The 16358-nt window shown below is 47.5% G+C and overlaps 1 protein-coding gene across 3 annotated transcripts in view; it reads right to left on the reverse strand.

Annotated features, from left to right (window-relative positions):
- IFT172 (intraflagellar transport 172) overlaps positions 1-16358 on the reverse strand; it is a 38277-nt gene that overhangs the window by 15416 nt on the left and 6503 nt on the right. For 2 of the 3 annotated variants that reach the window (XM_039569743.1, XM_039569742.1), the window contains exons 8-28: positions 15765-15979; positions 15544-15667; positions 14361-14456; positions 13599-13760; positions 11833-11886; positions 11214-11317; positions 10491-10576; positions 9887-9999; positions 7466-7633; positions 7003-7139; positions 6078-6185; positions 5477-5561; positions 5078-5170; positions 4701-4778; positions 4075-4323; positions 2477-2555; positions 1972-2092; positions 1458-1602; positions 1294-1383; positions 802-899; positions 434-569 (exon numbers count right to left, since the gene is read on the reverse strand). In XM_039569743.1, coding sequence (XP_039425677.1) covers positions 434-569; positions 802-899; positions 1294-1383; positions 1458-1602; positions 1972-2092; positions 2477-2555; positions 4075-4323; positions 4701-4778; positions 5078-5170; positions 5477-5561; positions 6078-6185; positions 7003-7139; positions 7466-7633; positions 9887-9999; positions 10491-10576; positions 11214-11317; positions 11833-11886; positions 13599-13760; positions 14361-14456; positions 15544-15667; positions 15765-15979 — 2541 coding nt within the window. The remainder of the gene's footprint in view (positions 1-433; positions 570-801; positions 900-1293; positions 1384-1457; positions 1603-1971; positions 2093-2476; positions 2556-4074; positions 4324-4700; positions 4779-5077; positions 5171-5476; positions 5562-6077; positions 6186-7002; positions 7140-7465; positions 7634-9886; positions 10000-10490; positions 10577-11213; positions 11318-11832; positions 11887-13598; positions 13761-14360; positions 14457-15543; positions 15668-15764; positions 15980-16358) is intronic. The other variant, XM_039569744.1, reaches the window with a different exon arrangement.

Here is a 16358-nt window from a genome sequence, read left to right on the forward strand (position 1 = left end):
CATCTCTCCTTATTGCAACAAAGGTATAAGTTAAGTTAAAGTACTCTTAAGTTTGAATGCTGTTAAGCTTTTAGGCTGTGTTCCTTTTTATCCTTGCCCACACTGACTTTTGTCACATGTACCTAAACACACACACACACACAGACACACACACACACCTGCCCCTAAATAGTTCTCAGTTCATTTCTGTTTTGATTGCCTGGATTTTGTTTGGTTTTGTTGTTGCTTGTTTTCCCTTGTTGTGTCTTAGCTGTCCTGTAAGTAGTAGAGTGAATCCTGACAATGAACTTCTTGTGCTTTGTCACTTAATATTAAACCTGACTTTTGCTCATACCCTTGCCACCGATTATTTAAGTGATCTCAAATACTTGTTCATAGCAACAATCTTGCCCCTGCTTGGTGTAGCTGATCCCCTGCCATGAGATGTACTCACCTTGCCCAGGTACAGGTGAGTATCTCCGAGTAAGTCCTTGTGGTACTTGGCTACTAGGCAAACCATCTCATCATACATCTTACACTTCTTGTACATGGTGATGGCCAAATCGGGTTCATTCACAGTGATATACAGCCTGGGAACACAAGCATATCCAAATGGCTCAGCCGAGGACATGACCAGTCCCTGAAATCTTTCCACATCCTGAAATAGCAGCTTTAGTTCTCCGTGTGTGGAGAAAGTTCCTCTGACCATTCCAAACCCCAGTCCCAAATTCTACTCCTAACCCAGGAAAGGGCTCCTCCTCACTACAGCAAATTTTTCAGGACTCAGTCTCTGGACTGCTACCAGTACTGGAAGAAACTCACCTCTCTGCTTCTTTATACTTGCCCTGCCTCTCCATCTCCTGGGCCTGGGTTATGTACAGCACAGTCACGTCCTCCTGGCTCATACACTTGAGTGCCAGCTGCCAAAAGGAACACACGGGAGAAAATGAACAGCAATTTCCTGACACATCGCACTGAAGGAGAAGGGGAAAACCAATTTCCTTCTGATCTGACAAACAGGTATCCATGCTATATGCTCTGCAAAGAATGTGCAGTCACTTGTCACTGTCACAAAGCATACAGGAGAGGGCCATTTGTGCCAGAGGTGCACCCACATAGGGCTGTGAGAGAGAGAAGGCCAAAGTCAGGATGTGAATATTTGGAACAGATTTCTTGCTTGCTACTGGATGGCCCTGCATGCATATTTGGGAAGAGTACTGGTTGATCAGGTATTGGTGCACAAGGAACTACCACCTCCTGATGGAAGACCCATCTCACCAAGTGGGGTGAGGTTCCCAGAAGCTTTGGCTCTACCTTGTGAGCCTGTTCCCAGAGCCCGGCCTGCGTGTACATGTCAATGGCATCCTTGGTCTGGCCTCCTTTGATGTATAGTTCCTCTGCAACCTGCCAGGAAAAGACCACACTCAATATACCCAAGGGACACACAGAGAAGTGGTGATTGTGGTCTGTGGCCTCACCTGATACTCCTGCAAAGCTGCATAGTGCTGGGCAATCTTGAGGTAGTATTTGGCTGCTGTCTGTTTGTCCTGCAAGTCCAAAATGTAGATGGCCTTCTTCCACTGCCGGGCTCCCAAAGCTGCCTCAATGGCCTTAATTGAGCACCTAGCACCAAACCCATCGGTCTTTAGAGCCAGGCAGCAGGCATCTCCTCTAGCTACACTATGCCAGGGAGACTAGAGCACTCTGCTGCTTGATTCAGCTTCCTGAGTTAAAGCAGCATAAAGGAGCTGAGTAACTGGCAGCACTGAGGGGGATGAAAGAACTGGGACAGCAGGGAGGAACAATCAGCACTGTAAGACCTTGGGAGAGATGTGGGAAGGCATCAATGGCTGGCACACACAAGCAACCGGGGCACTGCTAAGCGGGGTAGTGGGGGTTCACTCAGGCAAACCCCTTGCTTATAGAGACAAAGGTATCAGCTTCATACCCTGCCAGTATCCTACTGCTTATACAGCCTTTCCCTGCTCCCACCTGGCTTCGATGTAATGGTTAATAGCAGCATCCAGCTGTTTCTGCTGCACCAGATGGTCTCCCCAGGCCTCCTCCAGCTTTACAACTTCTGCAGGAAATGCTAGGCGAGCCAGCTCCACGGCTGTAAGGGGACACAAGAGCTGTCATGCTGAGGCCAGCAGGGAAGCAGAACTGTGGGGCAAACATGGGCCTTGGATCTGGCACAGAAGGAGGGGAATGGCGACTGTCTCAGCCACTCCAGCTCCAATGGGTTACCCAGTAACCCGGACCCTGTGGAGAGCTGGGTCAAATCCATGCTGGTGCAGTCAGCAAGGTCAAGGGCTTGGGAACAAGACACTCTCCTGGGACTGCATGTTCAAGTACAACTAAGAGAAAATATGATAGGTGGAAACTGCAGAGCATCCAGGCATCTCCAGGCTCCAGGGCAATATTTCGTGTTGCCACCAGGCCAGAGTACCCAGGTTCCTGCTGGAGATGAAGGGGAGGAACATACTGAGCACAGTACCTTTCAGGAAGGCACTGCCCTTGCCATAGCACTCCAGAGCCTTCCGTGGATTCCCAACCTTCTCGAACAGGTCTCCAGCCTAATGACAAATACAAGCTGCCAGTTTCCAGAGCCACCACCCCCCACATCATCATACCCTACCAGTTCCAGACACACTCCTGCACCAGCTCTGCCTTCCCCACTAACCAAGGGCATGGGGATTAAGGAACTTCTAAGAAAGTCAGCACGTGCCAAGACCATTGTCTTCTCTGCTGACTGACCCCAGCACAGCACAGCCACCCTGGCAGACCAAGGGCTCATTCCCTTCGGTATTTGAATGGCAGCAAGACCCCGTATCTAGAGAAGGACTGTAATAACAGAGCAAGTATATGCCAGCCTTTCCTCTATCTGTCCATCTCTGACAACCTGCACAGTAGAAGCTGCCTGAGTTTGTGTCATGATGCCCTCACATCATCGTATTTAATGGCTTTTGACAGACTCTACCTCCATTACTTGTCTAATCACTTTTGGACTATTTATACTTTTGGTAACACCATCCAGTAGCTGGGAGCTCCAGTTATTCTTTCAACTGAAAGCTGAAGAAAAAATGACAGATTTGGAAAAGCACGAAGTTCTCTTGGGTCAAAATGAAATAGCCAGAAAATGCTGAAGATAAACTGAGACTAGAGAAATGTAATTTATAAAGGAGACATAAAACAAGCTAACAAAAAGCAGTGTCTTTTTTCACACAACATCTAACTGAGCTGGCTAACTCATAGCCAAAATTGTAACTTAAAATTTACATGTGCTTCAAGCAGTAATTTGACAAGCTCATGGAAGTAAAATCTGTCAAGAGCTCTTAAGCACAGAAGTAGAACTGTTCAGGTACATTACAGGCTGCAAACTGCTGGACCCCATGAAAACACACTAGGCGAAGTGCCACCCTATATTTGCTTGCCCTGTTCTTTATTTTCCTTTCTTAAGCACCTGCCAGAGGCCAGTTGGCCAGGATATTGAGCACTGGGCAGACTCAGCACTTCTTTCTTACATTAACATGATTATGTGCTGTGGGAAAAACACCTTTTGGTTTTAAAACTGTCACCTAATAATAAGTTTTCAATTTTTTTGTGTTATTAGACACAGAGAATAATCATATCCCTTCTTTATGATACTCATGGCTCTACAGACAGTCTTCAATTCCTTTGTTTTGCTTCCTTAACTTTTCCATTTAGACTATCCTTACGCTGTAATTTATTCTGATATGAAGAAGCACTGACATTTCCATAGTGATACCAAGTTTTCGGTTTGATTCACAATTCTGTTCCTATTGATTCCCACCTTCCTAAGGGCCTCCTTAACTATTACTTACACTCTGTATTCTGGAGACATGTTGCCAATCAGATGTGACCTTTTCCCTGATTAATAACAGTAATTCTAGATGTCATGCATGTACAATAGATACAGTGAGGATTTCCTCATAAATGTTAACTGCAAACTTATCGACACAGAATTACCTCTGCTACCTTCCAGCTCAGTCCCCCTGTGTCTCACAGGTACAGAGGATGGCATAAGGGCCCTGATGCCCCTAAGCAGAAAGCCCAGTGGGAAGGGCCATTCACCTGTTCATACAGTTCCCCTCTGATCAGTGCTGTGGAGATCCTATCGATGACATCCCCATTGGTGAGCAGCTCATCCCTGTTCATGGCTAGCCGTGCTGCTTTGGCTGGCAGCCCCGCCCGCAGATACAAGCTGATGGCTGCCAGGTAGTCGCCCTGTCCCTCTTGGACCTCCCCAGCCTTCTCTTCCTGCTGGGTATCCAGCAGCCACTGGTAGTAACCCCGACGCAACTTCTCCAGCATTGGGTGTCCCTATGGAGAAACACAGAACTGGTGTACCTGGGTAGGATGAGATATTGTCCCACTCATCCTGCAGGCTCTGAACACCTGGTCATAGCACCAGGCCTCTTGTTGTCCAGTTATCAGAAACTACAATGCCACCCCTGTGTACCATGGCACTATCCATTCTTTTTTGAAGCCACAGATACTCCTAAACCAATCTCAGTAGCTTTTATCCCTATTCATCCAGGTCTGTACTTACACTGGTGCAACCTTCCCTTCTACGTGGAGCCCTTCTAAGCAGAAGCAAGGTAGGGCAGGTGAAAAGAACACAGACCCTGAATGGACTCCCAACCAGAAGATTTACCAAGCAAGACCAGCCCACAGCCCAGTGCAGTAATATTCTGTACCTTGGCCTTGGCCACCACAATGCATTCATCCCACATGTGCAGCTCCTGGTACATGTCCATGGCCTCCTCTGTGGCGTTCTGTGTCAGAAAGCAAAGCATAAACCTGAATGCTCCAGGTTAGGAGCAGACACATTGCCATGGAGCTCTCACAGTGGGCAGGGTTAGATGTGCAGAAAACACTTGAAAAAGTGCATTGTCTCCATTACTTGGATATACATCCTCCCTCACACTCATGCATCTCAGGGTAATCCTACACCTCAGAACAAGGAATATGTTCTCCCTCTACTTCATGGAGAAAAGTCTTCTCCTAAGAACAAGCAACATCTTCCTATCCTCTTACAGCATAGGGCACACACACTCCTTGTTCCTTTACTCACTTGCTCCAGGAAGATCATCTCTGCCAGCTTGTAGTTCTTGTCTAGCATGGCCAAGCGGGCCCGCACCAGGTAATGGTCTGTGCCATCCCCACCCTGCAGACAACAGCAGCAAGTTCAGTTTGCTGAGGGAAAGGACAGGTTCTAGAATGGAACATGGAGGGAACTGCAGGGGGAGGCTGGGTCATTACAGAAACAAAAGACAGTTGAGAATCATAGCAGTGACAAACCAGGACAGTATAAAATGGCCAGCCTTGAGAGGGACCTGGCAGCTGTGAATGGAAGACAATGTCAGCAGTTTCTACGAGGTACTGGTCTGTAGCATGACACTGGTGGGCAAGGACACAGAAGATAACGTACAGGAAGACTGCTGCCCTGCAGAGCAGGAGAAGTTTGACTTACGTGCTCCTGAGCTGCCTGGTCAGCAATGGCATTGGTTTCATGAAGAAATCGAGCCTTTGCCATGTTTCCCAGAGCTGCAAAGCACCTGGAAAATGCAAAGCATTTAGTCAATAATTGGGTTTTGTTGCCCACTTTTGGTCCAAAAGAAAATCAGAACCCAGGCAGCAGACCCAGCTCAACAATGGGAGAGGTAGGGTAGCCCTACTTCAAGAGAAGGATTTTGCCAAGACCTATGTTCAGATGTACCCTCTAGCCCTCCTCCACGGAAGAATCCAGGAGCATGACCAAGGCTCATGTTTCACCTCCCCAGGCTTCAGCGATGCCTCGAGCTTGTTCATGTCTGTCAACTCTCTGAGTCCTTGCTATACACAGCTTTGGGCTACCATCAACAAAAATTTATGCCACAGAGAGATGTTTTCCCACCCCTGGTTCTGGCATTACCGGCTGGGATGAAAAAGCAAAGTCGTGGCCTGGCATAGAGAACATGTAAGTCTCCAATGCAGTGAATCTTCCAGACCATACACAGAGCCACATCTTTAGCCAGACCCTGGTTTCTGGGATTCAGCGAAGAGCATGTTGAAGCCATAAAAATGTGATGTACCTCTCTGCAATGTGCAGCTGCCTCGCTTCCAAAGCCAGTCTGCTGAGAGTCTTCCACATGGCTTCAGTCTCTGTGGACATTTCCAGCATCTCCAAAAATGCAGTAGCCCTTGAGATAGAGAAATTTGCAGACTTTCAGCAACAGAAGAGCTCTCTGAGGAAAACCCCAGAATGTGAGACAGGATCTTCGTAACCAGAGCGGCACTGAAAACAAAGCCAGCTGGTTGTGCCCAGCTCTGAAGAGGACAGTGTAACACAGAGCCTAACAGAGCAAGGGAAAATTCAGAGATCTAGGTTATTCCTACCTGGGCTAAGGCACTTAGAGGCAGATGACCAGCAGAAGGCTGTAGCAGTGTGGGACAAGTCTAAAGTGTTGTGTCTGATACAAGTCCCTGCTGAAAATGTCTCTGAAGATGCAACGGTGCTATCTATGAACACTCCCCTGGTTGCTTTTAAAAGCCCTGTAACAGTGTCAGCAGTACCCAGGTGGCTGCCATGACCACTTCAGGCAGTCAATTTTTACTCTCCACAGCTCCTGGATGTTTCCATAATACTGCCACCATCCCTGGAAGGGCAGCAGTAAAAGCACCCAAGCACCACTTCACATGCGGCTGCTCTGGAGACACTCTTATTCACTGCAATTAATTGACAACTACCTTCAGCAAAGCCCTACTGCGTCTGTGGGACCAGACTGGCCAGTCTCTCCCTGAGTTTGAAACCACAAAGCTGCAAGGAGGCAAAAGCTGAATAACCTCTCCTGGAGGGCTGATGTCCATTATAGCCAGACCTGGCATCAACATCATGCTGAGAGTCTGAAGTTCAACTCTGGAAAGCTGTGCTGCTGCCATTCACGGATCATTGATTCTCAGGTGTCTGGCATGTGATATGAGCTACCTGCCATCCCCATTGGTGTATCCAGCACTTACCTGTGATAATCCCCATCATCAATGGCAGTTCCAAACTCTATGAGGCCTTCATCCAGGGTGTAGGACACAGTGGTGACCCCTTCAGATACTATGACTTCAGTCTTTCCATCACTCCTTTCCAAGCCTACGATATCCCCCTAGAAAGAGTACCAGCAGTCAATACTCCCCTGTTCACCTGAAGTATGTGGGGTTGCAGGGATGTGAGGGCAGCACCACAACAGCTCTGCCAGTCATGGTTCTTCTGAATGAGCTTGCACTGAGCAGACTGAGCCATGAAGCAGCTCCTTGCTCCATCTTCTGCCAGAAATGTCTGCCACAAAGTTGACAAATGAGCTCACATTTTGTCCGTAAGAAACTAACAGTTCCCTTCTGTCTCCCTTCTGCCATACCATCCTTGCTACTCCCACACACACGAGGAAGTAAAAGAAACTGCAGGAGGCAAACAAAGTCTCCGGATTTTTACCTTCAGAGGAAACATGGTGACTCGCTCTGGAGCATCGATGTTGTACCAAATGCAGAGACTGCTTCTGTTCTGAGCAACCACAACATCACTGCCTGGGATCCACTGCACATAGGAGCAATAGTTCAGAATGGTCGTCTTGGTGTTGCTTTCAATGTCATAGAGCTGCAGCTGGAGGTGGGAGAGGAGAACAGGCTCAGCTGGACTTGTGGCTGGGCTGCTAGCTCACACAAACATCGCAGGAACATCTGAGCAGGGATCTTGTAAAGAGACATTACCCATCAGGAAATAGACTTTTTCCAAGACATACATCCTAAAATCTCATTTACACATTGCTATAAGACCTTTATAAACCCTTGCAGCATTTTAAGCAGCACGTTCCTGCCTCCCTTACTGCTTGGTGCAGATGCCTTGTGCTACTTCAGTTCCTTCTCAGCTGCAGAGCTGGAACAGGAAAATGGGCTCTAAAGTCCTTAATGGAAACAAACTAAGGGACCAAGAAGGGCCTTCCTCTGCAATTTTGGGCTGAACTGTCCATCCCAGGCACAGTCCCATTGCAAGGACTGCTGCCAATAAGGTGAGAGGTTGGTTGTTTGTAGAACACACTACCCAAAAACAAACGTAACAGTTTGGAAGGTGTAACCTGACACATGGCATAACTTTGTTATATATATATGATGTCTTATGACTGAAAAGTCCCAGACTTGTTCTTGTCCTCACCTAGGACGAGAAAAAGAAGAGGGAACTGAGCTAGTCTCATGACACACCTATCAAAAGAGAACAAGAAAGTCCCTATTTCAGTCTGTAACAAAATGGATGGAGAAATCATAGAATCCCAGAATGGTTCGGGTTGGAAGGAACCTTAAAAATCATCTTGTTCCAACCCCCTGCCATGGGCAAGGACACATTCCACTAGACCAGGTTGCTCCAAGTCCTGTCCAACCTGGCCTTGAACACTTCCAGGGATGAGGCAGCCACTGCTTCCCTGGGCAATCTGTGCCAGGGCCTCAGCACCCTCACAGGGAAGAATTTCTTCCCAATATCCCATCTAACCCCGCTCTCTGGCAGTGGGAAGCCATCCCCCCTCATCCTCTCACTCCAGGCTCTTGTCCAAAGCCCCTCTCCAGCTCGTTCAGAGGCCCTTTAGGCACTGGAAGGGGCTCCAAGGTTTCCCTGGAGCCTTCTCTTCTCCAGGATGAACAACCACAATTCTTTCAGCCTTTCCTCATAGAAGAGGTGTTCTAGGCCTCTGACCATCTCTGTGGCCTCCTCTGGACTTGCTCCAGCAGCTCCATGTCCGTCCTGTGCTGGGACCCTACAGCTGGAAGCAGCACAGCAGATGGGGTCTCACCTGAACAGGGCAGAGGAACAGAATCCATCCTCCCCTGCTGCCCTCACTGGGGGATTGGTCCAGCACACAACTTATGCCTGGCCTTGTTGCATCTCATGAGATTCCCATGTGTGCAGTTCTGGAGCTTGTCCAGGTTCCTCTGGATGGCCCTGTCCTTCAGGTGTGTCATTCCACCCTCAGCTTGATGTCATCGGCAAGCTTGCTGAGGGTGTACTCAATCCCTTCATCTGTATCATTAATGAACATATAAAATAACACTGTCCCAATACAGACCCCTGAGCGGCACTACTTGTCACTGAGGTCCACCGGGACACTGAGCTGTTGACCGCTTCCCTCTGGACGTGATTGTTCACTCAATTCCTTATCCAGCAAACAGTCCACCCATCAAATCCATCTCTCCAGTTTAGAGGGAAGGATGTTGTGGAGGACTGTGTGAAAGGCTTTACAGAAGTCTAGATAAATGACACTCATAGCCCTTCCCTTGTCCACTGACAGAGTCTCTCCATCAGAGAAGGCCATTGGGTTGGTCAGGCAGGACTTGCTGTCACTGAAGCCATGCTGGCGGTCCTGAATTACCTTCCCTGGTTGTCCTGAATCACCTCCCTGTTCCCCATGTGCCTTAGCACCGCTTCTAGGGGGATCTGTTCCATGATCTTCCAAACCCCAGGGGTGAGGCTCCCAGGTCAGCACTTCTCAGGGTCCTCCCTCCTACTCTTTTTAAAGATGGGTACAATGTTTCCCTTTTTCCAGTCACTGGGGCTTCACCCGACTGACATGATTTTTTGAATACCATAGACATATGTACCGCAGAAGAATCTATGATTTTCATTTTCAGGTGTGATGAGATGAAGCAAAATGTCTAGGAACTAAGTTCACCATTAGCTGTGACTCAGGAATGCAACACTGCCAGCTCATGCAATCTGGATACGGTCAATCTTCCTCAAAGGAGCAGTAAGTGAAAAATCAGGAGTATTTCACGTGTTTCTCACCTCCCTCCCTCCATTCAGGCATATCTGTCTCTACCTCTCCCCACACATGCCATCCTGCCACATGGCCTGAGGTGCCTGCCTCACCCTCATCTTCTTGTCTCTGAAGAGCAGTTTGTGGCCTGTTTCATTCAGCTCCAGCCAATCGATCTTGCTGTCATGACTGATCGTGCCAGCGTTGTAGCCACCAACAAGGTCCACTTGGGAAGGAAAGAAAGGAAACTGCGTAAGTACCTGATGTATCTCAAAGTGCTCAACATTCAAAGCTGTGCCAGGGGAATTAGATGCCTGGGACCTATTGAGGGCAAGACCCTCAGCAAAGACACTCTGACATGAACACCAAACAGCAGTGACATTTTATTTTGATGCCTTCTCAGCAGCAGCAACTCTCTCCTACTGTCTATGAGCATGCACAGCTCATGGGCAATGCAGGCAACACAGAGTCTGGGTCCAGGACACAGTCACAGACACCCATGGCTGTGTCTGTAACAAGCAGCATCCTGCCGAAAGTAGGACAGCCTGGTCTCCAGCAGACTGCTGCTAGGCAGAGGGAATGCAAAGGGGAACTTCCAAGAATCTGCTGCTTGGTAGAGGGAATGCACAGAGGACCTTCAGGGATATGCTGCCTGGCACAAAAAATGAAAAGGAATCAGGAAGGCTAGCAAAAAAGGGGAGGGAGGGTTACAGTCACCTGTTGCTATAGTCTTGATGTCTACCAGGTAAGCCAGTCTCTTGTTCTCATCCACGCCTCGCTGCTGTCTCTCATTGATACGGACACTGTGATTTGAAGGGAATGACTGTTACTCTCACTACTCTCAAAGTACCTTTGAGTCACATAGTCCCTCCCTGACTTCCCTGCAGTTTCCCTGAGCACATGGCGCCTCTGGCAGTTCTATAACCTGTGACACTTGCCTAGTACCTATACCTGCCTCAAGTGAAAATAAAGCTTTCTGATCCGTGGCTTCCCCCCACCGAAGCTACCCCTCTGGAGTAGGGGTCCCCAATAACAATTAGTTACTAGTTACATTGCTCTGAGCAGCCCACGATCCTCCCTTCTCCTAAATCAGAACAAGGGGTATAGAATTTTAGAGGGACAGAGGAGGTCCTGCTGACAACTGAGTCCCTAATGATGCTGTACCAGGACTAGCTGGATGCAGAGTTGCCTGAGAACATGCACAGGAGGTCCCTCTTCAGCAACAGCCATGGCAGGCTGCACTAAGATCAGAGGAAAAGAGGTTCTTGTGCTTCTAAAACCTGACAGCCAATAACCTGGCCACTAAACCCATCACTGGCCACTGTTAGAAGTGGGTGTCTGGGGGCTGCATTCTACAGAGTGGGACACTTCCAAAGTTGTATGTCTGAGCTCACTTTACTAAATGCCTGTGCTGGTTACAGAGGCAGATGTAACCATTACCTGACCAGATGAGGATTCACAAACTCTGTGCGGACAGACCCCAGAATGTCATTGCTTCCATATTCCACCAGTGTCAACTCTCCAGCATTAAAAATCATGCAGACCTGATGGTGAGAGGGGAATACACTCTTAAGAGTCAAGTGACATAAACACTCATACCTGCCAGTGAGGGGTACAGAAAAGAACTCTGCTGCACACAGATCTAAATTTAAATACTCTGGGATGACTAAGGAGCTGTCCTTGGCTTCTTGTTGTGACTGACAGCTTTTCCTCAAGATTGGGGATTTTAATTGTGGGCCTACCAGTCCTGCAGCAGGCAAGCTCTCCCCATGATAGCTGTATTGTGTATCTCTAACACCCTCTCTGGCCATTGCTCTTTTATTGCTTCTCTCTCCTTCAGGATTATGACTTATTTAACCTGTCAGTCCACACACTGAGCTTGTTCTGTACCTGGCATGTGGAAAAGGGAGGAAGCAGATTGGGATCTGCATGAAGAGGCTAAATCCAGGAAACTGCTGAGAAACAGGGTTTTCCAGAAATGCAGGTGACACTTTTCTTGCTGGTGCACACACAGCTTTACACACCATTCATGGGGAGCATTCTGTCTCATCCTACTTACGTTTTCGTTGTCGAAGAAGAACTTTTCATTCCCCCCAGATCCTTGCCAGGCCACCTGCAAAGCAACGGCATGGGGTGAGGCTGACAGGCTGACAGCTCCACCAGGACCAGTCTGCACATGCTGGGGTCCACTGTCCAGCTTTCGGTTTCCACAACAGACAGCAAGAGTTACACTGCACAAGGAATTGTGTTCCATCACCTTAGCTGCCAACACTGTTTTTCAGTCATTCTCAGCTTGTAAATTCCACACGTTCCTCTCCTTTCTTTAGACTCAGCTTCAGACTCCAGCTCTCTTTGTATATTATATTACTGCCTTCCGAACAAGAGGCCTTTGTGTGACCAAGGTACTCCCTCTACCCCTTTCCTTCACAGGCCCTTCTCCACCTTCCCCAGACCAGCTTTATTACAAGAAGCACCCAAACAGCTCCTTTGCCTCTGTTAATCATAGCCACAGAATCACTGCTACCACTGGTGGGAGCAGCATCTCCACACCACATGTAGTTGAACCCTTTTGTTTTTTAGGGTCATGGTAGCAACAGCTGATCAGCATAGTGCCAGTGGGGAACAACTGATTGGAAATTTGAGCAGATCACTGGATAACAGTAGCTCCTGTGGTAACAACAGACAAGTGGCCAGAGAAGCAGAAAACTGAAAGCCGAAGCTACAGCAGTTCTCTTCCCTCACAGAATGAACTCCAAGTTACGGCTTCAACGGAAGTCCAGTGAGACAGCAAGAGGGCAAATGGACACCTCACAGCCCTGTTCTTTCTGAGAAGTGAGTACAGCTGTGCAATTGAAAGAAAAACTCTGCACAGTAAGATGTAGAGAAATCTAGGAGCTTCATTCTGGCCAAATTCTCGGTTATATTACCAAGTCTCAGCGTTCTCCAGCTCAAATCTCTAGTCAGAGCTCGTGCTCCAAGAGAGACTGATTAGCTCACCATCAGTCTGATTAAAAGTATGTGATGCCTCTGTGAACAAAGCAAGTATGTTCTTGAAGCCTATTTAATGCTTTCATCAGACATTAGCCTATGGCCCACATTCTCCAGGCTCAGCACATGGGCTCAGCACTCAGTGCACTGTGAGGCTCAGGGGATGGATGATTTTGTGCGAATTGTCTGGTACCAGAAATGGCACTGGCATAAGCTGTGGTAACAGGATGCAGGCACGAATGGTTTTTGATGGTTTTTTATTTTGTTTCTTTTAAACACACTAAGATTTGTACATTCACCTCTGGAATGTATATATGTAAAACATCCAGATTTGGGCCCCCAAGTACAAGAAAGACCGATAAACTGGAGCAAGTTCAGCAGACTGCCATCAGGATGGTTGGGAGTGAAGCACTTAGAGTGTGAAGAGAGGCTGAAGGAATTTGGCTTCTTCAGCCTGGAGAAGAAAAGGCTTAGGAAACCTCTAATATAGTGATGCCAGGCTTTTTTTGGCAGATATGGAGTGAAAGGATGAAAAGTCGCCATAAAACAGCAGTCAAAATACCAACAAGACTTAGGAAAAAGGCTTTCCTCCATGAGTGCAGTAAAGCATTGGAACAGGGGACTAGAGAAACCATGGGACCTGAGCAACAATATCTGAATGTAATACTGACTTTCCTTTGGGCAGTAAGTTTGATAAGAGACCTCCCAAGGCCCCTTCCAACCTGAATTATTCTATGATTCTTGGAAAATAGAGGTATTGTTCCCATGCAGAAATCATATCCTCTGAGTTATGAAGTTAAACATTTGACACTCCAGAAATGACAGATTTTCCAGTACCTCACTGAGCTTGTTGGAGCTAACGTCACCCAGCAGTAATGTGTCTGAGGTATGGGCCACCAGGTACCGGTCCTTCCCCAGGATCTTCACCTCATCAATCTCATAACCATACTGGGATTTCAACACAACTCGAGTTCCTGTTGAGAGGTTCTTCACAATGACCTAGAGAAAGTGAGAAAAAGCAACATGAGGCCATGCACAGAGTAACAGCGCAGACTTCTTGCCCCATGGAAGATTAGGCAGCAGATGATACTAGGATATTTGGATATCCCCTCACAGCATTTCCCTCTGCTTTTTTAAAAAAATTGACCATTCCTTTTGCATGGGATGACAGCTGTAGTAGACATGCGGGATTCTTACTTTTGCCATTTACAAGTTACTAGTTACAAGTTACTAGCTTAACTGGAGGCCCACTCAGGCCCCCAAGGAGAAGCCCCCTTTGAAGAGTCCTGTACTCTCTCCCCTGACTGCATAGGGGTGCCCAGACTGCCAGCTCTCCCTTACTGCCTCATTTTGAACAAGGTAAATTTGGCTGGAATTAAATCCCTTCAGGAGTCTGCACTTGACATGAAGGTACCTCACAGAAATTCACAAGGTAGGAAATAACCTCAACGGTCTTTTATCCCAGCCAATTCCCACCCAGCCTTTCTCGACAAGTTGGTATGAACAAACCACAGGTGGTGCAGAACTCCAAACATGTCTAGTTCTGGCAAACATGCCATTTTCATCAGGAATTTCATACCTTATTAGATATTCTCTTACCTGGCTCGGTCCCACATATGTCATTTCAAATTTATTTTTGTAAATGGTTCTGCGAAGGCAACAGTCAAACTGTTCAACTCCTCCACACAGCGTACCCTGGGGACAAAAACACATCATGTGGTCAATGAACTCTGTTAAGGAGAGATATTTCAGACCCTGCTTACATGAAGAGGATCAGAGGTCAGACATAAACACACCGGCCCTAGCTGTTCTGGAGGACAAGGTTAGATGCAGGAGGACCAGCCCTATTTTGACTTTCTTAAGACAACAGAAAGATTGAGCCATTCTCAGAAAAATGGAGACTACCAAACACTGGCATGAATCTGGGACAGGAGGAGGTGGGGTTAAAAACCACCTTTATCCTCATCTTTCCCATTATTCTTCTCAGTTTCCCACTTCTTCCTTTCCCAGACTCCCAGTCTCTCCTCCCTTCCAGCAGAATCCTTTCACCCTTCTTTCTTTATATCATCCACATTCTTTCCACTGATCTCCTATCCCTTAGCCCTTTTCCATTCTCTGAAAATACTTGTTCACATATTCAGTAATTCTTGGTCTGAAAATATTTCAAGGATTCTTGATTGTTGAACCCAAAAATATGCAAAAACTATTAAAGAAAAGTCGTAAATAACATCTTTCCTAAATAATTTAAGTGGTTTTAGTTATTCAAGTTACTAGAGAAAAATATGCAGAAAGATTAATTTAAAGAGATTTAAAGAACTATCTGATTTTAGAGAAGGCTCGGTGGCTGAAAGTAGAAGAAAGAGAACACTGAACTGAACACACAGCACAGAAACACAGAGTGTAATTAGCAGGTCAGTTTGTATACTGCTTCTCACAGGTACCCAGAAGAAAGAATTCTCCTGAGACTGCTCTGGAGAAGCTATGCCGATCTCATCATGCTTCTGAGAAAAGAGAAGGGCTGCTGAAACCAGTGAGCCATCACACCAACAGCCACAAGGTTTTACAGCTTCACACTCGCACACCCGACTGCAGCAGCTCCTTAGCATAAGGTCTTGGCCTCAGCATCTGCACTGCACCCCTGGGCGACGGTGTGACCACATCAGTATGACCATGTTCAAAGCCTTCCCTGTACCACACCACTTTGTTTCCATGCACAAACATGCATAAGGCTGACCCTGGTGTAGGACTTGAGGGTTCAGGCTTCCTGACTGATGATACAAACCGCACAGATCCGTGAGCCGTCCCTCTTCCACGCCAGAGCTGTGATGGTGTATAGGTGAGCTATTTCTTTGGGCTTGCCTTCCTCCCAGGCACTGCGGCGTGGGCTCCAGTTCAGAACCCGTAACCTGTGAGAGAGAAGAGGTAAGAGAGACATGAAAAACTGTGTGTGGCTGACAAAGGGAGGACTATAAAGAGGAGAATTCTCCATCAAGTACATGGTACCTATCATAGCTGCCAATAACAATGGACTGGCCACTGGGACTGGTGGTTGCTGTGGTGAATTCTTTCTCTGACGAGTCCCGGCTGTAGTCAAAGGTTTGAATCACACTGCCTTCCTTCCCATAAGCAACGATCTTCTTGTCACAACCTGCAGCCACAATGCTGCTGGAAGCCCAGGCGAGGGCATAAGGAGGACAGGGATGCACCGCCAACTTACCCTGCAACAGACAAGAACACCCTGAACACGTGAATGGCCCCAAACCCTAGCTGGCCTCTGTACTCAGCTATTCCAGTGGGACCAGTATGGGACCTTCTGTAAAGCCCAATTCATGGGGGCAGCACTGTCTGCCTGCTCAGTCTGTGGGAAGACAGAAACCAGAACTGAGGGATGTATCAACTATTACATTCATTTAACTGTGAGAGAAGAATACTGATGCCAGTAAGAAGACTGATACCATTAACTAGACTGGGACTGAGCTTCCAACACAGCAGAGTATAGATGGACCTTCAAGATATCACGGCAGAGAGCAGCCATGCTCAAACTGCTTCAGCTGAAGAAAACTATCTGAGAACATCATCCCCTTTACCACAGCCTGA

The sequence above is a fragment of the Corvus cornix genome, chromosome 3 (assembly GCF_000738735.6).
Source record: "Corvus cornix cornix isolate S_Up_H32 chromosome 3, ASM73873v5, whole genome shotgun sequence".
Taxonomy (NCBI): domain Eukaryota; kingdom Metazoa; phylum Chordata; class Aves; order Passeriformes; family Corvidae; genus Corvus; species Corvus cornix.